General features: G+C 44.8%; 1 protein-coding gene across 1 annotated transcript; it reads right to left on the bottom strand.

The window, feature by feature from the left end:
• Nucleotides 1–3: 3 nt before the first annotated feature.
• Nucleotides 4–20,012, bottom strand: Ccnk (cyclin K; the record flags this gene model as incomplete). Its single annotated transcript, XM_010609234.3, has 13 exons — nucleotides 19,863–20,012; nucleotides 19,549–19,692; nucleotides 12,066–12,314; nucleotides 11,557–11,638; nucleotides 9,781–9,912; nucleotides 6,752–6,857; nucleotides 6,134–6,191; nucleotides 5,313–5,482; nucleotides 4,744–5,018; nucleotides 4,079–4,112; nucleotides 2,268–2,408; nucleotides 1,591–1,662; nucleotides 4–89 (listed from the first exon to the last, which is right to left on the bottom strand). Coding segments are annotated over exons 3-13 (1,353 nt in total), but the record flags the coding sequence as incomplete, so codon positions are not given.
• Nucleotides 20,013–20,235: the final 223 nt, after the last annotated feature.

The raw sequence follows: 20,235 nt of genomic DNA, 5'->3' as shown, positions 1-20,235 counted from the left end.
AGGGATCTGCACTTTGGGAAGGTCGCTGGCATCCACCGGGCCAGGTGGCTCAGCCTCACCCAAGGTGGCAGCGAGGGGAGGCTTCCGGTCTGCAGGAGAGAGACGGGTTAGTGCGAGCCATGGACGAGGGCTCCAGAGCGGGAAGCCTGAGCCAGGGGCTGCAAAGCAGGTCTCAGGGCTACCCAGGCATCCTCACCCCGCTGTGTGCGGAGGGGCAGGGTGTGGCTGCCACCTGTGCCAGGCCAGCACCCTGTGGTCCTCAGCCCTCAGGTTCCTGCTCCTGACTGTGCAGGGGTCTTCACGCAGCTCCAGGCCCGGGCACACCAGTCACAGGCAACCCTGGCCCAGCTCCTTTCCCAGGCTGTCTCTGCTGCCAGAGCCTAAGCCTGGGAGGGAGCCTGGTTGCCCATCAGCAGCCCTAGCCTTTAGTGATCAAAGAGCAAGATGGCATTTAAAAGGCCACTGCAAGTCTCAGATATTCCCAGTGCTTTCACCAGAGCAGAAAAGCGTGCTTCCATTTATACTCAAGAGAAGCAGGATCAAACGCTTCCTGGTGCACTTCCCCACCCAGGGCACAGGCATGGGTGTGCAGCAGCAGCAGCACCTGGTGTCCCCTGTGCCCCTGGACCAGGCCACAGGTCCTGTCCACATTGCTTCCCAGCCTGTGCTTCCCCTCCCCACTGAAGATGAACCAGGTTGCGTAGCTGCACAGCAGCACAGCCTGGGATGTAGGTCCTTTTCTGGGGAGGCCAGGGGCGCAGGCCCCGGGAGCACAACCACTGGGGCCCAAGAGCACAAAGCAGCTGAGGCGCAGTCATGGGAGTCTTACACCCACCAGCAGCCCCCGCGAGCCGATGCTGTCCCAAGCAGGGAAAGCGCACACGGCTTGATGGCAGTGGAGGCCTGTGTGTGGTGGAGACCCAGGCAGCTACTGCCCCTGGTGCCTGCTACCATGACTAGGAATGGGCAGACCACAAGGATCTGCCTACACTGCGGGCCAGGCCCACACGCCCTTTGGTTCTAAAAGCTGAGGAGATGCACGCTCTACGTGTGCACACTGCAGGCCACGGGGGCTCAGGGGTCCCCAGAACAGCCACAGCCTGTAGGACCTGCCTGCTGTCCCTCCTGCCTGCACTAGCCCACGGATCTGGCTGACTCCAGACACAGGAAGAGACTGTTCTCCTTTCTCCTCCCATTTCCACTACTGAGAAGCTGCTGGCTCACTACACACTTGCCGAGAGCTTTATCCCTTCAATTTATTCTCCATGTGACCCTGAACAATTGCTTACTCTTCAAAAGGCTCTAGAAGGCTCCCTACCGACAGGAAGCAGGTGTGGGAGACACAGGACTTAGCACCTACAGCAATCCTGCTTGGCTCTGGAGAAATGCTCAGCCACTGGCAGAGTTCCCTTTTTGTAAAACTCACTTACCCTGTGCAGCTCAGTGTTTCTGGATGTGCGTGGTCAGAGACTATCTGGATATACTTAAGGTTGCATGGCTTGACAAAGTAACAGAATTTGGAAGCTCCCTGTCTTTGCAGGCTGGCCTAGACCCCCTCCCCCTGCAGCCACACTGCCTCTGCGTGCTTACCTGGTGGTGGGTGGGCTGGAGGCAGCGGTGGGTGACTGGTCTCAATTTTGGGGATTTTAGGTGGCGGTGGTTCTGAAAGAAAAGGTGGGTTAAAAACCACTCATGCCTCTTCATGTAAATAAAACATACTGTCAGAGATTTCTTTAGGAAGAAAAAGAACAGATATGACCAAGGCTTTCAGGGAGGTAATGAAAGCTTCAGCTAAAGTAGGAGGAACTCACTGACGCTGTTAAAATAGCAAAGTAATTCAAATACCTCTCCCCCAAACACCAAAGCACCCCCCCCCATTAGCAGGTCCTCCACACCTACCAAGGCTGCCTTTGTGACCTCTCAGGACAAGTCCTTCACATCAATAACAAGGCCGCCATGTGTCAGGACTCACAGAGAGGCCCTAAGCAGCAGTGCCATGTCACCAAGCCCCGTGGGGTCTCATAGAGCATTCTTCCCCTCTGAATTCTTATTTTCTGCTCTCTACACTGATTTTCAGGGGCAGCATGCCAGGAGCAGCGCGTTAACTGGTGACAGGAGCTGGGAGGGGAGGGAGGCCTGGAGGGAGATGATTGGTGCACAGCACACTGCTGGCCCTTACCGCACAGATGGCCAGGACAGGGTATAGGAAGTCCAAGTTCTTCCAACTAAGAAGGCACAATCGGCAAAGACCCCCTATTCCTGCTTACCCAGTGCGGCTTCCGTCCTGAAACTGAAAGTGACCTGTGCCTGTGCGGCACTGACCGCGGCTCCCGGCATCATGGCCACATCTCTCACTTCCTGGTCTTCAACACAGGCAGATTCACGGCCTGGGACCCTTGTGCTCTGGCCTGCACTTGGAGAACAAGGCCCCGCCCCACAGCAAACACACTCTAGTGGCCCTCTTCCAACACCTCAGCCCTGGCTTCCATACTCCGCGCCTGGACTCTGCAGCCAGCCTCACACTGGAGCTTTTCCCAGCTCTAATGGGTGTCACTCTCCAGTGACAGCTGTCCGACTGTGCCGTGATGAGACACGTAAACACACGGAATTTTAACTTTCTAGTGGCCATGTGAAAGAGTAAGAACTGAAACTAATTTATATATTTTACTTAACCAGACCAAAAAGTTTATTTCAACAAGTAACCAATGAAGAACTACTTGAGGTTTTCTGAGGTTCTCTTTTCCTATGAGCCCTTGGCAATCTGGCCAGTACTCTGTGCCGAGAGGCCCAGCACCAGTACAGCAGTGCATACCATGCCACGTCCCAGTCCTTGCCTTCTGCTCTTTGGCCACCTCTGCCTGCCCTGAGATCCTCCTCCCCTGCGTGCTTGCACTCCTCGAAGGCAAGTCCCTTCCACAGTCCCCTGGGGCTGCCTCCAGCCCCTCACAGAACCATGTGTCAGCACATGTGGACAGAACACGCTGCAGGCCCTCCCTCTTAATGCCTGTTAGTCTGGAGCTGAAATAATTCACCTCTGTTGAACTCATCACTCTCTTCAAGATGCTGAGAAAAATAGAGCCTTATCTAACTCTCACAACAGTTTTATGAATAATTCACTGCAACCAAGAACTAAACAACAAAGAAACAGAAAAGAATATGGTCTGTGCCTTCAAAGTGCTCAGTGACACAGACAGACACTCTAAGTTTCTGTTACCTTTCAGATTTTTACTCACTGTAGTTCCAACATGAGGCAAAGCAAGCAACTTTGTGCTCTGGGAATGTGAGAAAAGCAGTATTTCAAGGGGGAGCTGGCTCACCTAAGCAGGAGTACCAGGGCATGCTGTGGCTTCCTGGGACCACACAGCCCAGTACCTCCATCCCTTCGAGCCAGCTCTGCTGCCACTGTTGAGCACAAGCACTCCTGTGGCCCTTACTTCTGTCACTGGTGACAAGTGTAACTCCTCCTCAGGACAAACACTGCTACGACCAGCTCTCTACATTCAGAATTGAGGATTTTAGGGCCAGGGATTTAGCTCAGTGGTTCTGCTGCCTGCTTCACAAGTACAATGACCTGAGTTTGATCCCCGCCACCAAAAAAAAAAAAAAAAAAAAAAAAAAAAAAAAAAAAAAAAAGGATTGTTTTTAGTACTGGGGATTGAACCCGGGACACTTGCACACTAAACTTTTTCCATTTTTTAAATTTTAGACAGACTTTAATTTTAGACTAAGTTGCCCAGTTTGGCCCCGAACTCATGATCTTCTTGCCTCAGCCTCCTGGGATTACAGGCCAGTAGGCCCCAGAATTATATTTTCCTATGTGTTACCAAGTACATTTTTATTGCCAAAGTTTCTTGAACTGATATTTTTTGTCAACAATCTATACAATTATAAAGGCTGGTGATGAGCAGAGAAGAGGATACACTTTTTCTGGCACACAGGCAAAGCTTCAGATGGATTCTAAGTTAAATTTTAAGGTTAATTTACATCTGGAAGGAAACAATGCTGAATAAAAATTTAAATGAACCTAAAGTTTTGCACAGAAGCGTAAAATAAATAAAACAGAAGAACAGGGCATTACCTGCTGCTTTATTCTCTTCTTTGGGAGAAACAACCTGTTAGAGAGAAAATATACAAATGTTAACTGAGACCTTGGTTTTGTTGAGAAAAAAGACCGTGGGCACTAGTAGGATCACAACCCGGATTTACTGAGACTCGAACCCCAAGGCAGACATAGCACGTCTGGGTCACTTCTGGCCCTCCTCCCTGGTCAGAGTAGACAGAGCCCTTCCTTTTGTGGATGGTTCGCAGCAACAGTAAGCATGGACTCTCGCTCCCGGGACTCAGGGGTTTGCTGGTGCACGTTTATCCCAGCCGCTTTCCTCTGGGGGCTCTGACCACCCAGACGGCTCCCTCCAGTAGCTGGGCTGCTTCCGTGGGGAATGTGGACTCGTGCCCCACGAGCACAAATTTTTACAAATACCATGTATGTCACTTAAAAGAAATGAGCACCAAGGAAGAGTGCAGGAGAAGGGACTGCTCCAGCAGCCAGTCACAGCTGCTGGGGACGTGGGGAAGGATAGTCCTGCTTCAGGGGTGGCATCTGCACCCACAAGAGCAGAGGTGCCTGAGCAGTGGGGGCTGCAGTGGGAGGACAGGGCCTGCTGGGTTCGAGAGAGCACTAGTTTTCCTTGTGCTCAGTGCAACTCCAGAGCAGGGCAGGGCAGGGCAGGGCAGGGCACTCACCACAGCACGCTTTGCCTGGCGGGGAGGGCTGGGTTGTGGAGAGGGCTTCTTGGGCTGCTGAGCCTGCGGTGGTGGCGGCGGGGGCTGGGCTGACTGCTGTGCCTCCTTCTGCTGGGACTGGGCTGGCTCTGAGCCTTGAGACAGCTGTGATTGCTGTACCTGCGGCACTGGTGGTGGAGGCTGGAGAGACGGGGGCTGCTGCAGCTGATGGGGGGTGTGGTGAGGCATCTGCTGCTTTCCTTGTGAGTACAGATCGAGGATCTGGTGGCAGATGTCTAAATGACAACCAACAATCACACTCACCATGATGTGACACTGCCAATCAAATTTTACCCAGAAAAACCCAGCACGGACTGGGCAGTCGGCCCTGCCTTTGCTGCGTGTGACGGGGGCTGCCTTTCTAGCTTGCTAGAACTTCACAACTATTTATGTGGCCGAGAGAAAGTCCCAGAGAATCTGAAAATTCACCTGCTGATATCCACTTGGGAAATCCATTCTTGGGACCCCAGGTTGCCAGGAGAATCATGGAAAGAAGGAACACGTCCCAAGAATGTTCACACGCCCAGTACCTTCCAAAACGTCAACGGGGACATCCTGAACGAACTGCTCCCACCACCTCCTGTACATGGGCTTGGAGGTCCATTCTTGTATTTCAAACTTGCACAAACGTCCTGCGAGATACATGACTGCCACCGCTATGATCTCCGGCTCCCACTGCAGCGACAGGGTGGTGCAGAGACTGGGCTCATTGAGGAGAGAACAACATAGCACTTATGATTAACTCTGCAGATCAGGTGCCGGACTCACCTGTCAGTCGGCTCAATCAGCTAAACGACTAATATATACTACTAGTGAAAAAGCAAGTTTTCTGGTACTAGTTCTAATTTGTTCTTTAAAGAAGCTGAAAAATTTGAACACATTAAAAAATTCCTGCATCATTAAATACATATGAAAAAGGTTCACGTTCTTTCCCTGCTCAAATACTAGCCACTGAACTGTTTCTTTGAAACAGCTTTTATAGGGAGGCTAAACACGGGGCAAGACAAATGCTTCTCTGCCTCTGCCATTCCCACGAACGCTACGGCTCTAGAATCATTCCAAGAAACCCAACGGGCTCTAAGGATTCAGCTGTAAAATTGTTCAGTGTACTGTTCTGCACTTAAAAGTTTCGAACTGGTGCTAAGATCTCACATTCTCACACCACTATGACACGGCTGGGCAGAAAAACCCTCTGCTGGGAGCCATGACTGGGACTTCAGCCCCACCTCTGCCGCTGCCTGTTTATCCAGTATAAGATGGTTTTCTCAAACACAGAATGAGGGCCTTGCAATAAATGACCCTTAAAATCTGTTATAATGCCACAATTACATCAACATTTGAACACATGTACCTGTCATTTACAAAGGTCCATGCCATTTGAACCAACTTTTGAATTTTGTTTTTATCACCTAGAAATGGAGAAAAAAGGCAAAATTAATAGGAGTGGGGGACAAGAATTTATAACAACAACAATTTATTTAAAACCCACTATGTCAGCACAGGAAAGAGCTTTCAACTAGAAAAGGCCAAGTGAATGGTGGGGCCTATATCCTCCTGCAACTTCTTTTCCTATCACTTGTTCTTCAGCATGACCTACTCTGAAACTCCCTTTAAGGGAAAACTGGCTGTGAGGCTAATTTTATTAGTCTATTTAAAAGTTCTGACTCATTTTCCTGCTTCATATCTCTTGGCAACTGGATGACAGGACCTGTTTATGCATGGAGGAGGCAGCATGAACGCTGCAGTGCTGCACTGCCTGGCAAACTACGCAGGGGACTTTGTACACCAACCGTGCTGTCCTCTTTAAGAAGCACAGTTTGAGCATCATCAAACTTAAAAGACGTAAGGCTGGGGATTTGGCTCAGTGGTTCTGGTGTCTGCCTCACAAGTGCAAGGACCCAAGTTCGATCCCCGCTATCAAAAAACAAAACAAAATAAAAGAAACACTTTTCAAGTATTACCCCCTTACCTTTGAGTTGTTTTGCATATTTGAGTAGAAACTGGTATGGATGTTCAACCTGTAAATCAAACTTTATGGTCTGTAGTAAGATTCTCTCCAGAACCATTACTTCTTCCTAAACAACAAGAAAGGGCACTAAGATAGAAATTATGTCAAGTCATTTTTTTAGTGTACATTTCAGTGGCATTGACTGCATTCACTTTTTTTTTTTAAATGGAACCAGGGATCGAACTCAGGACCTTGTGTTTGCAAAGTAGGTGCAGTACCACTGAGCTACATCCCTGGCCCCTGGGATTTAAAAATTATAATAGTAAGTCTCAAAAACATTAAAAAAGTGAACTTTCCTGTCTACTTTCTCTTGTTTTCTCCTCTCTCCATTCATGCTCAGAGACAGTGATAAATTCTGAAAAGAACTCACAGCAGGAAGAAAAACCAATCCAAAGGTTAAGTGAAGGGAATCAGAACAAAATAAAAACCCTTAGAAGTAGTATTATTTGCAAATAAATACCCAGGAATCTCCCTTAACAAAACTGAGTGGTTTCTTTCAGGAGTCCCCTGCAAAACGCAATTCCCCTGGAAACTTTAGGGGAGACTGTGAGCCGGCTTCAGACACCAGGACAGGACATGTGGGCCGTACAGTGGGCATGCGTTGACAGGGGCAGCACTGTTGTCTTCAAATCCTTCATTTATATAAAATAAGCAGCCACAATGTTACTTATTCAAAATACAAAGATACCGTTTTTCCTTTCTTTGGGAATGCTAAGTCCTGTCTTACAATGCATATGCACCCATCTGAGTCCATATAATCTTTCTGGTCACTGCTGTCTCTCTGCTTCTGCACCACAAACAAGACTAGGAAGGGTCACTTTCATTATTGTTCCTCTTTTTAAAAATAGTTGCCTGTTTTTGCATATTCCTAACCAATCACGGTTCCAAACCAAATTTTAGTTTCATTTTACTTAATATCATCCCAAAATAAATAAAATTAAAAATTAAAAAAATGCCATTGATGTTTTGATTGGGAACTCACTGAATTTAAAGAATGAACAAGGAAAATATGAGATTTTAACTCCAATGAATCATCCTACAAATACTTTATTAAAATCTTTTCAGCCCATTAGTAGTTTTAAAGGGCTTTGCAGCGGACAGAAAACATCTCATCATTAACAGTCTGTCTCCAGATAAGTGCCCCTTCTTTGCCAAGGACAGCACCATGTCTTCCCGGCTTCCAGATAGATCATGTCTGGGAAAATGCACATGAAAGGAAGCAGGCAGAGCTTGCTTGCCCATCTAGGTCTAACTCAACAACATGGCGTGAAGGAATTTCTCTAGGGAACCCTAGGACACTGTGCATGAGCTCCTGCCACACGCCCTCACCTGCTGGGGTCCCACACATGTGCGCTCAGCCTGAGCCCCAGCTCCTAAGCCAAAGGGACATCTGCCCATGATGACAGACCCTACAGGTGGATGGTGCTCGTCATGGACTAACCATGTGAAGATCACCTATAGGTGTAGAAAACATTCTCTGTTGGTTACACTATTGTGCAGAAACGAACTTTTGATTACTGTTAATTTGAGTTTCTAATAAGCTCAAGAGTTACAAACAACAAGTGAAGGGATTTCTAGGGAAGTTTAAGGGACAGACTTATCCCACACTGACAATGCTTATGAAGCCTGAGTACTGATCACAACCACAGTATGGACAGAAGCGTTGCAGTTCACTCCAGGAGAGAAAAGGAAGAGACCACCCATCCTGTACCCTGGGTAAGTGCTTCGTGGCAGCTGGTTAGGAAAGACCACAGGTGGTACCAGCTTCCTCAACCCAGACTGTTTCAGCTGTGACCGAGTTTCCCCTGTAACACTAGTCACTTATTTCACATGACTCTGTCGAATGCTTGTGTCTATATTCTACAAATACATGGAAACCTGGTCCAAGAGGATTTTACAGGGAAAATTACTGGACTAGGTGCTGAACCGTCACAGCGCACCTGGAAGCAGCAGACATACATGGGAGGTTCTTCTAAATATGTGTGTGGATACTAGGAAAAAACACTAAACTGAATAACCCGTGGGATTATCTGATACAGGTGTAGCTAATGGAAACTCAATTGCATAATGCTGAGTCGAGGAACCCAATTGAAAAAGGCTTCATACTGTATGTTTCTAACTCTACCATATTCTGGAAAAGGCAAAACTATGGAGACAGTGAGAGATCAGTGACTGTCAGTGGTTAAGTGGGAGGAAGGGATGAACAGGCCGAGAGCACTGCCATCTTCTAGGGCCCTGAAAAGATACTGTACTATACTTTGCCAGTGGGATCGTGACAATGACTCATGAAGGTGGGTCCGTTACACAGGTACCGTTCTGGGAGGCTGTGTGTTGTGCGGCAAGGAGCACGTGGGAACGCTCTTGATGAACCTAAAAGTGCACTAAAGAAATCTACGTAACTAAGAGGTATGATAAATGTTACAAAGGAAAATTAACAAGTGTTACAAGAGGCGGAACTTGATGAGAATTGGGGTATAACAAAATTATCACTGGTGCATGGAATGGTATTTTTTAGAACATAGTAAAAACATGTATAATTATCTTAATCCCTTTTACTGACAGTAGCAGAGGTTGTGGGGAGGGGACAGGATGGAGACCACGACTAGTATCAATGTCTGTGTGTCTGAAAATGTTGCAAATGTCACTAACTTCCACATTCTTGAGAAGCAAAAGACAAAACAGTATCTGTATTTCTGTCCGAGCCTGGCTCGGTGGAAACATGAGCCTTCCCAACCACCGCACCTTAGGAGGTGCGTGCTAATGGTGAGGAGACGATTTCTGCTCACACCCAACTCCTGCCCTGTGGCCGCTCAGGTGCTCAGGACACAGGGCAGCAGCACACAAGCGAGGCTACGTATGCCACCTTGCCACCCCTCCACACAAGCCCTCTAGGGACTGAGGAACTGGCAGGTACAGGTGCCACTGCCCATCTGTACGCTGGTGCTGTCATAAGGGATCCACACTCAAAGGTGGAAAGTTTCAGTTCTTACCTTTGGGTCATCTCCAAACTGGCCAAACTGTATATCATTTAATAAACTACGAGCGGTTTTGATGATATCTTTACATTTTTTTGGAGTTTCTTCTACTTTTCCAGCCAAAAAGAGACAACAAGCTCCTGTCACCTAAAAGAGACAAAAGCTCTTACATTTTGTTACCAAAGATTTTTAACCTCTGCAGTAAACCAGACCCTCTCATTCTTCTACCTTCTTACTCATTTACAAATATTCTGATACTGTAAAAGCTTGAAGAAAATTTTACAGCCCTGAAAAAAATTTGGCTTTGAAAATCTTTTAAAGCTTAATTTTCTTAGGGTTGGGGGTATAGCTCAGTGATAAGAGTGCTTGCCTAACATTCATGAGGCCTTGGGTTTGATCTCCAATCCTGGGAAAAAAAACCCCCACAAACAAATATAACTTATTTTATAAAAGAAAATTGTCATATGTCAAAAAGAAAGCCACAGAACTGAATTTCCTTCTTATATTGTGGTTTGGAAGATTTCAACTCTCTGTACAGTAAGCTTTGCTATGAAAACAGAAAAAACACAACTATGAGCATGTCTGGTGCAACACATTTCTGCATCACTGTTCACACTCCCTTTCCTTCCTGCTATGGTCAGAACGCATGTGTCCCCCAAGAGTTCATGCGTTGGAAACAACCTCTAATGCCACAGCACTCAGAGGTGGGGCGCTGGACACATGACCCCCCTGTGACCGGGATGGCCAACTTCATAAGGAGCCCCTTTGAGAGCGAGCGCCTTTTCCTCTCCCCACCATGTGAGAACACAGCAAGGAGGCCTCCTCAGACACTGAAGCCCTGGTACCTTGATCTTGAACTTCCCAGACTTCACAGTTGTGAGGAAGAAGTTTCTGTTATTTGTAAGTCACCTGGCTCAAGGTTATTTTGTTACAGTAGCCCCTAGCCAGAATGGACTAAGACACTGTCTCCAGTCACCCCAGTCCTAATGTAGCCCTTGTATCACTGAGGTCTCAGTTCTCTCCCCAGCTTCTCTGCCACATACCTCTCTTCACACTATCCTGACTACATTTGGGTGTCATTCTACTCTGCCAGAAGATGATGCTAATTCTGACAGTTTCCTTTAAGACCTCCATAAACTTGTGAGGAAGACAAGAACACAAATCTAATAAAATGTCAGCAAAAAAAAACCACACCCAAAACCAAACAAACCAAAAACCCCAAAACAAACAAACCAAAACTCCAACAAAACGACCTTCCTCTTAGGTGTAACCCCGTCTACCCACTTAAGTCAGATGTCCCTGTCTAGCCCTCAAGATCACCGTGGTGACTTGGGCTATCCTCACACCCAGGGTCTCCGGCCAGTTCCTAGAAGGCTGCTACCTACCATCACCCATCTGCACACACTTAGGTCCTCAGTATACCCATGGATTAGCTTACAACTGGTACCTCCTTCCTTGCACATTCCCGGATCCCTGAAGATGTGATTAGTCTCCCCCAAATGGCACAACCTTCTGTCTGCATCTCTCCTGTGGTCTAAACTTATCTTGGGAAAGGTAACAGAAGCAAACTTTCATACAAAGCGGAGTTCAACAATGGTCCTCATTACGGTAAAGATTTCAATATAGTTAATTGGAAAAGAACAATTCAAACTTGACTTTGTTTATATATAGCATGTACCATATAAAAATAAACACTTTATAGAAAATATTATAAGAGAGACTATGATGTGTCCACCAAAGTGGGTGGAAATAATAATGTGACAGAGATTATACAGACATTCAAACACTTACGTATCTTGGGAATTGCTTGAAGGAATGAAACATGTAGAAGCGATGAAAATAAATTATTCCAGTTGCCAGGGTGTCATAGTGTCTGTTTTTCAGGTTAAGGACTTTAGCAATAACTTCTATAGGTTATGCTCTTAGTTAAATTCAAGAAAAGAGTAAAGACAACAAGAAAATCAGTGATAAACTTTATACAATGACAAAGCAGAACGGGTACCTTAGGGTGTCAGAATTTTGGTTTAAGAACGAACACTCTGAAGTGCTATGCTTTTAACAAGCCTTAGGAGACACTCCAGCTGTGATCTTAATGGACGCTGGTTTCCCTCCTTGGTGACCACATGCTCAGTGGCTCAGTCTATGCATTTAATGGTAAACCAGATACAGAAAGCCCCAGAGAGTCATGTGTTCAGAGCAACACTTAAACAACAGTATAGAGAATGACTGTATATTTTGTCTGTAGCTTCTAACTTAATCCTTGGTGGAGGTGGGAGAGCTCTGAAAGAGGATCAGGATACAGGCCCAAACGCGTGCCTACATCAAAGATGAACCGAGCCCCCTCTCGGCGGTACCGGGCCTCTGTGGCTGGGTCAAGCCCTTCGAGCTGTGAGGGCGTGTGAGCCAGGTCCTTCTTATCCCAGTACCAACATGGTTTTGTGTGGTCCAGGTTTGCTGACGTCACTGAAGGGCTTGAATTTTCTTTATTCTCCTTCATTTATTGAAGTAGATTTGTTCCTTCCAAATAGTTCTCTGAAAATCTTAGACTCCTAAGAGAAAAAGACACAAAGTTGGAAAGGGACACCATGCCCTAAGTCATCCTAATCATCATACACAATCAACAGCCACAAAATGTACCTGACGTGGAATCAAAATTCCTCAAAGAAACTGCTACTGTTCACCAAGGAGAAGCCCAGGTGAAGCTCCAAAGCCAATCCAGCACAGACACTAAGTAACTCAAGTACTAACAACTCCCAGATTTCATGGTGGTTGACAAGAGCATTTCTTCCTCCCCTCAAGGCTAAAGGTCTAAGCTTGGACACGATTTTATGCTTTTATTCAATGAACACATACTTCTCTCATGTTGGTCTAGATAGTATCTTCAGTGATACTGGACCTCTGTTAATCTTCTACAAAGATTTATGCTTCAAAATGATCCTCTCTTCCGTCTATCAGAGCAAAATTTTCTTCTTTTAGTTCAACTGATTTCACTTGGGCACTTTACTTATGAAAGCCACGGGACTGGGTTAGTTCAGCTGTGCACAAGTCACTCAACTGGACCATGTAAACCAGGCGCGTGGTATAGTGGCATCTGGGTGTCCTAATCGGGGGAGTGGGTGGAGGAGGTGGTCTATGAGGAAGGTGCTCCTTTAAATTGTTCTGCTTTCTCATCCTCTTGTCGTTCTTTTATTCAGAATAGATTCTCTGTAAGCCCCATGCTTCCAAGAGAAAATGAACATAAGGAGCTCACTTAGAGTCACTGAAACATGGAAGTCCCTTGCAAAAAGGTTCAGGGAACAAGAGACATTTTCAGACAGGGCAGCAGAAGGGTTCCAAGAGAGATGGCTAGAGGCAGCTGACTCTGGCGAGCAAGAAAACAGCAGCAGTTCCGTGGCCAGGATCTGCAGACCCTGACAGTTCATCTGGAAGCTAACCTTGTTCTGTGAACCTGCCTCATTTCTGCTTAGCAAAGTGACAGAGCTGGGCCCGGTACCTGGTACCTCCAAAGGGAACATGTTCTTTCTTTCAACAGGAAGAATGAAATAACTGGAAAAGGTAATCTGCATGATTTATACTTTTGTATGAGATTTATTAACTTGGGCAATGTGGGGTGCTGTATACTATCATAGTGGGAGACCATTTCTCACCTACTGAACTGGCAAAAATCCAAACGTTGACAGTTTTATTGTTGCCAAGGCCAGGGAGAAGTGGGCATTCTCATATATTGCTGGCAGGAGTACAAAATGGCACAACTGTCACAGCAGGGAAGCTGGAAGTATCTTAACAAAATGATACACATACATTTGCTCTGTGACCTAGCAAGCTGCTGGGAATCTTCTCTGGAAACACTGTTGCAAGTGTGAAACAACATATGAACAAGATTATTCACTGCAGTGGTATTTGTAACAGCAGATCTGCAAATAAGTCAAGTGTCCAGCAACAGGGAACAGGTGAAGGAGATTACAGTACATGAATACAACAGCACACCATGTGGCAAAAGGATGGAGAGATTTCCACGATCAGCAAAGGGTAGGGTAGCATACACAGCATGCTAGTATCTAGGTAAGAGAGGAGAGGAAGAAACTATTTTCTGGCTCCCATTTTTTTTTTTAAACAACAAAACAAAATTATCAATAGGGAATGGGGAATGGAAGGGCAAAGATGGGAATAGGACTTCACTGATCTATCAGTTTTTTTTTTTTTATATAGCTTTGACTATTTAGGAAGTCCTTTTATTTTAAAATAATTCCAGAAGTTATAAACATAGCACAGAGAGTTTCTGTCTTATGCCCTTCACTTAGATTCCCAAGCTAATATCTTAAATACAGTGCTAAATATTAACCGTAATAATAAATTGCAGCTTTTACTTGGGATTTTGAGTTCCTCCAAACCCTTTTTTCTGCTGAAAGACCCAAACCCAGACACTGTACTACGTTTAAGTGTCTTGTTTCCTACTTAGTCCTGCCTCTTCTAACATGTTTTCCAGGGACCCTCCCAGTATGTGAACACCATGCAGGTATCCCGTAAGCTGGCTGCAGATCTAGGTACGCTACCTTCCCACGAGCGGAGTTTCAAGGAGGAATGCCATAGATGCCAAGTCTTCCTCCCAGTCCCGTCCTGTCAGGGAAGGTGACGTCAATGACTTTTTACACCCAGTGTTACTCAGGACCTCCAGATAGGGTAGGGTCTGCCAGCTTCTCACTGTTCATTACTATTTTGCCCTTTTCATTTTCTGTTCTTTAGAAGCCAGTCACCAGGTTTAGCCCAAGATCCTTACTTGAGGATATGGAGATTAGACTCTATCTTCTGCAGGAAGAACTTGTGGGCATATGCTAAAACTACTACAGTAATTAGTAAATAATTTTTGAAAAATACTGTAGTGCAAAATACTATGCAGCTAACTGTTGTTTCTTAAAGTCTTATCCACGAATTTTAGCATTCATCTGAAAATCTTGATCAACAATTATTACTGCGGTTTTTCTTTTCTTTTGAGATGAGATCTCTCTACATTGTCCAGGCTGCCCTCGAATTCCTGAGCTTAAGTGATCCTTCTTCCTCGGCCTTCTGGTACTATGCCTGCGACTGTGGTGTTCCTAACGACACTTTCCATTTCCTTCAACATTTATTGTTTAGAATTCTTCTATAAGAAAGATTTGTTCCATTCTCATTTATTAGTTTGACTTTTGACTCATGTAAATATTTAATATATTGACAAATATAATTAAAAATAAAAAAGCAAATCCTAAATTCAGAATAAACCCTCTGTATACTAAATGCATAACAAAACCACACAAAAAATTATATCAAGAAATTTGGGATCCCAATAACATCCTTAGTGAGATACATTCTAAAGACAAAAAGAACTGGAAAGAAATCTTAAACTTCATCATACTGTTATGAATAGCTTTATACATACTTTTCAATCAAATTGTAGTATAGTGCAGGATAAAACAAACATGTAAATTTTAATATTAGGAACCAAGATTTTCAGTGCAAAGGAAATAAGCATATACACGGCCCAAATTAAAGAGAAAATTTATGCTGAATTTAAAAAATTTTTTTTGGGGGGGTCCCTGGGATCAAACTGGGAACCTTGTGCTTGTGAGGCAGGCAGCAGCACCACTGAGCTAAATCCTTCGTCCTTATGTTAAATTTTAATTGAAATAATTACAAATAAATGTATATCTATCTCTCAACTCTGTTCATTTCTAGTAGCTAGAAACAATGACATTCCCATAACAGGCTACAATTTAGCACTGAAATTTTAGTGTTTTCAACACTGTCACCCTCTAAAAGGAAGCAGGCTTCCTTCCAGTCTGGGGCAGGGACCTACCTGGGATGCTGTCTAACTGAAGCTTATCAAAAGACACGGGACAGCTGACAGTGATGGCACATGCTTATAATCTCAGCTACTCCTGGGGCTGAGGCAGGAGGACTGCAAGTTTGGGGCCAGCCCCAAACTTATTAAGAGCTTACCTCAATGTATAAAAATGGAATTACTGTGAATTTCCTCAGGGGGAATGGGGTTGTGATTACACAGGAGAATGACTCTTAGGAGATGCAGACTAAATTATTTCCACTTAAGTGTCGTGATGCTCCAGCTTACTTTCAAATGGTCTAAAACATAATTCACAGTGAGTATGGGTAAACACGGACATATACCCAGTGTAGACCACTGTAAAAACAAGTAGTTACTGTACTAAACTTTCAGGTAATAATAAATCAGGGGGAAACATCAGATGAGACTGCTTAGGGGACCAGGAGAACTCCTTCTATTCTTATCAATTAAATTAGACTGGAATCCCTCACTAGCTAGGAAGTATCTGATTATGTAAAGGAGGTAGTTTTATAAATTAAGCCTTTGTAATTCAATTATAGCATACAAAGGAAAATACATCAATTATAAGCACACGGTTGACTAATTAAACGTTGACAAAGCAAACGTTTAACACTACTCAGTACAAACTCAGAATACTGTCAACATTCCAGAAACTTTACCCACAAAGCAAACGTTTAACACTACTCAGTACAAACTCAGAATACTGTCAACATTCCAGAAACTTTCATTCTTCTCCTAATCACTAGTCCTCCCCTAATGATAACCTCTATCTTGCCCGTTTTTGAACAATTGTCCAATAGGATAGTACATGTCAACAGTGCTGAGGCTGAGAAAGAGCTGTACGATATTTTATTCTACAGAAATAGTACAATTTATCCATTTTACTGTGTGAACATTTGAAATGTTTCTGGGTTTTTAATCAAAATTCATGTACTTTCTTGTAGAACAGACGGCACTTGGCCAGTTGGCCAAGGGAATCAGTATCTTACTTAGCACATTTGTAATTTCTGTACAGTATACTAGTTGGCAATCATTACTTTAAAATGTTAACCTAACAGTTCCCTATACACTTACTTATCCAAGTATTCACTGGGCATTTACTGTGAGCCATGCCCCACAGCACAGCAAGGAACAGCACAGGCAAGTCTCTCCCCCACCTCCAGAAGCTTACACTCCAAGGAGAGAAGAAGAAAAACAAAACAGGGAAGACAAGAGACAGTTGGTGTTGAAAGAAGAATCTGGTTCTTTTAAATACCAGGTTTGAAGAATTGTAAAGATATGAAAATATCTACCAGACAAGCAGGCCTGTTGAACTCTCTGAAGAACTTTCACCAATGGGATCTTAGTGTAGAAAGCAGCCCATGGCACTGCTGAGATATCAGTAGTAGGTATTCAATGATTCTTGCATTATTCTTATGATTTTTATGTTTATTCATCCTCCAGATAGTAGATGGCACAAAACAATGAATTTACCAGTTTACATTTTAACAACTCTCTGTAACTCCCACCTAAGCTTTGAAAATACATTTATCTACCAATTCTTTCAAGTATGCAAAGACAATTTTTTTTTTTTTTTTTTTTCTGAGACAGGGTCTCACTGTGTAGCCCAGGCTGGCCTTGACTCACAGTGATCCTCCTGCCACAGCCTCGCCTAGTGCTGTGATTACAGATGTATCCCACCATGCCTGGCTTGGTGAAGACAATTTTTATATTTCTTTCTCTAGGGCAAACAAACACAACCACTTTTTAAAACATGGTTTTTAAGCGTTTCAAATATTAATTAAAATTAATAAATATTAGGTAAGTGTTTAAACATTATTAATCAAATAGAAAAAATACTCTTCATATGATCTGCCCAGCACATGGGGGAGGGAGCACCACATCCTCCTCTGCCTCTTCTGTCTGCTGAGCAAACTACATTCCTCCCTCCCCACCCCAGGGTCTCACTGTGTTGCCTAGTACCAGTAGGCTCACAATCCTCTTGATTCAGCCTCCAAGCCCTGGAATTTAGACAAGTGCCACCACACCTGGCTAAATTATGTTTCTTTTTGTTAAACTTCATCACTGAGAAAATGGAGCCAATGAAATACGAAGTAATCTGCCATAGTTAGAAAGTGACAAAGCCACAATTTGTCGTATTTTAGACAAAGATATTACCTTCCCTGAATCTAGACACTACTTTGTGCCTATAAACGGAATATTATATTTTTGTCAAGACAGATCTCCCTCATCTTAAACGTGTAACTGAGTCTTTGTAAACTGACTCCTAATTTAGAGCCAGCATGAAGCTATTATTTTATTTTTCTTTTGGTACTGGGTAGTGAACCTAGGAAGCTACATCATTTAAAAGATTGTAAAATCTTTTTTTTTTTTAAACAGGGTCTTGCTATGCAATTAGGGTAGCCTTGAAATCACTATGTAGCCCAGGATGGCCCTGAACTCACTGCACTCCTCCTGCTTCAGCCTCCTGAGTGCTGGGATCACAGATGTGTATCACCATGCCCGGAAAATTTTACAATGTGACATGCAGTTGCTCTGGTATATAATTTATACGACTGTGAAAATATAAAATGAATTTAACCCAGTTATTTTATCTTGAATTTAATTCTTGTTTGCTTTCATGCGATTTTTGAGAAAACATGCCAAAAACATTTTCGTTTTATACACTCAAGTTAATTCATTTCTTTCAAAATAATCTCCTGACATTAACTTGTTCTTTTTACAACCAAAAACTATGATCAGTTTTTAAAATAACATTCAATTTTAAAAATGGCATTTAAAGTTTAGAACTTCATAAACAATTATGTTAATTGCTTGTTGGAGCAAACTACACTTTCAAAAAAAACAACACATGTAAAACATGATTTGTATGGGAATCACCTATTATGCTCGAACAATGCATCACAATATAATAAAAATGAGACAAAAGGGGGAAAAAATCTCTACTGCTCTTGGAGGAGGGGATAAAAGACCTGCCTTCTGCCCCTTGGCTTGTTAAGGACCTGAACAACCTTGTTTAGTAATGAAGTCACTATAAACAGCCACATACACATTGATACTCTTCTCCCCCCAACAATCAAAATACAAAGTTAAACACAATTGAGCCATTGTTTTGGTTGCGCTTTCATTTTAAGCAGCACCATTCACAGAAACCGTTAATGAGCACTTGTAAATGTAAAGCACCGTTAGGAATCTCTATAAAGCTACATCTATCGAGATAGTCAGACACTTTAAATTTGCCTTAAATACATAAAAGCAACTGCTTTCAGAACTCCACCCTAACACCAAATGACTTAGCCAAAGCTCCATTTAACTGGCGATACAAATTTAGGGAGCGTTACTGAGGCTATGTTGTGCAAACAATAGCTTCGGAGTTTTTAGATAACCTGTTACGGCTCAACTCTCTAAAGAACAATTCCTGGAAAAGGACAAACTAACCACTAAGGAGAGGATGAGTAAGGACGACATCTGGGCCAGAATGAGTCTCATCGCGGAAGTGCCCTCTGCTCTTTCCTGGTTTAACCCATGTTACATTGTTATCTATTCTGAAAGTCGGAGCACCGCAGATACAAGGGGTAGTTTCCAAAGTCTCAGGCTTCCCCAACATTGGGACCGAAACCCCAAGAAACGAAGGGGGGGGAGGTTTGCCCACCGTACGTGTGCTGAGACCCCTGCCTCCTTTCGCTTCTTGCTTTCTAGAAAGTCCCCCAAACCGACGTCGCCCCCAGTTCTGGGGTCCGCCCCGCCGACCCTCTCCTGAAGCCTACCTCACAGCCCCGCACCGCCCGCTAACTTCAACGTGCACCGGCGACGGTGTAGGGGAGCGGGGCGGAATCCAGGACGCGAGATTCCGCCAACGGAAGGCCGCAGTAGGTCATAGCTTACTCCGACCCCCAGGAACAGGGAAGATAGGCTGCACCGCCCCCGGCCCGTCGGTCACTCACCCCGCGCCTAGGTAAGCAAGCCCCTTAGCGACGTCCCTCCTTGCTGACCGCAGCCATCTTGGATGTGGAACGTCGGTGATACGTCATCACGCTGCGTCTAGCGACGAAAAACTACAGCCCGAAGAGGCGATTAGCGTCAGGCGCCTATCAACCAATCAGAAGAAAGTAGAGCTCCTAAAAGGGGAACTAGCCGCCTGTCTCCTCCCCGCCCGTCGGGTCGGTCAGGGGCTGAGTTGAAGTAGGAGGAGCTAGCTGCGGGCCCCGCCTATCGGTCCCGCCACTTGCGGCGAAAGGGAATTCGTGACCAACCGAACCTGCTAACGGAATTTGGGTGCGAAGGCGGAGTCTAGGGCGCCTGTGGCCCTATCAGAGTTCGGGCGTGGGCGAAGCCTAGCCAATTGCAGCCACAGGGCTGGCAGCCGAGACAGCCGCACTCCCTCTTCTCCGGGAGCCGCCCACCCAATGGTGGCGCAGGACCCGGATCCGAACGGCGGCGGTTTTATTTGTGTAACTGATAAATGGTTTCAATGCAACTACCATGGTTAACCATTCCTCTGATTATGTGTGCTTGTATGCTTGTATGCTTGATGTATGTATGTAATGTATGCTTGCTATGAAATTCTAGAACTTCATAAAGGTTCCAATTCAAATGGTGAAACATGCACTGAATGATAGAGAAAACCTTGG

Source organism: Fukomys damarensis, unplaced genomic scaffold, assembly GCF_012274545.1.
Source record: "Fukomys damarensis isolate Sample0158 unplaced genomic scaffold, DMR_v1.0_HiC HiC_scaffold_21, whole genome shotgun sequence".
In the NCBI taxonomy this organism is placed as follows: Eukaryota; Metazoa; Chordata; class Mammalia; order Rodentia; family Bathyergidae; genus Fukomys; species Fukomys damarensis.
This window is presented reverse-complemented; position numbering and strand designations above follow the sequence as displayed.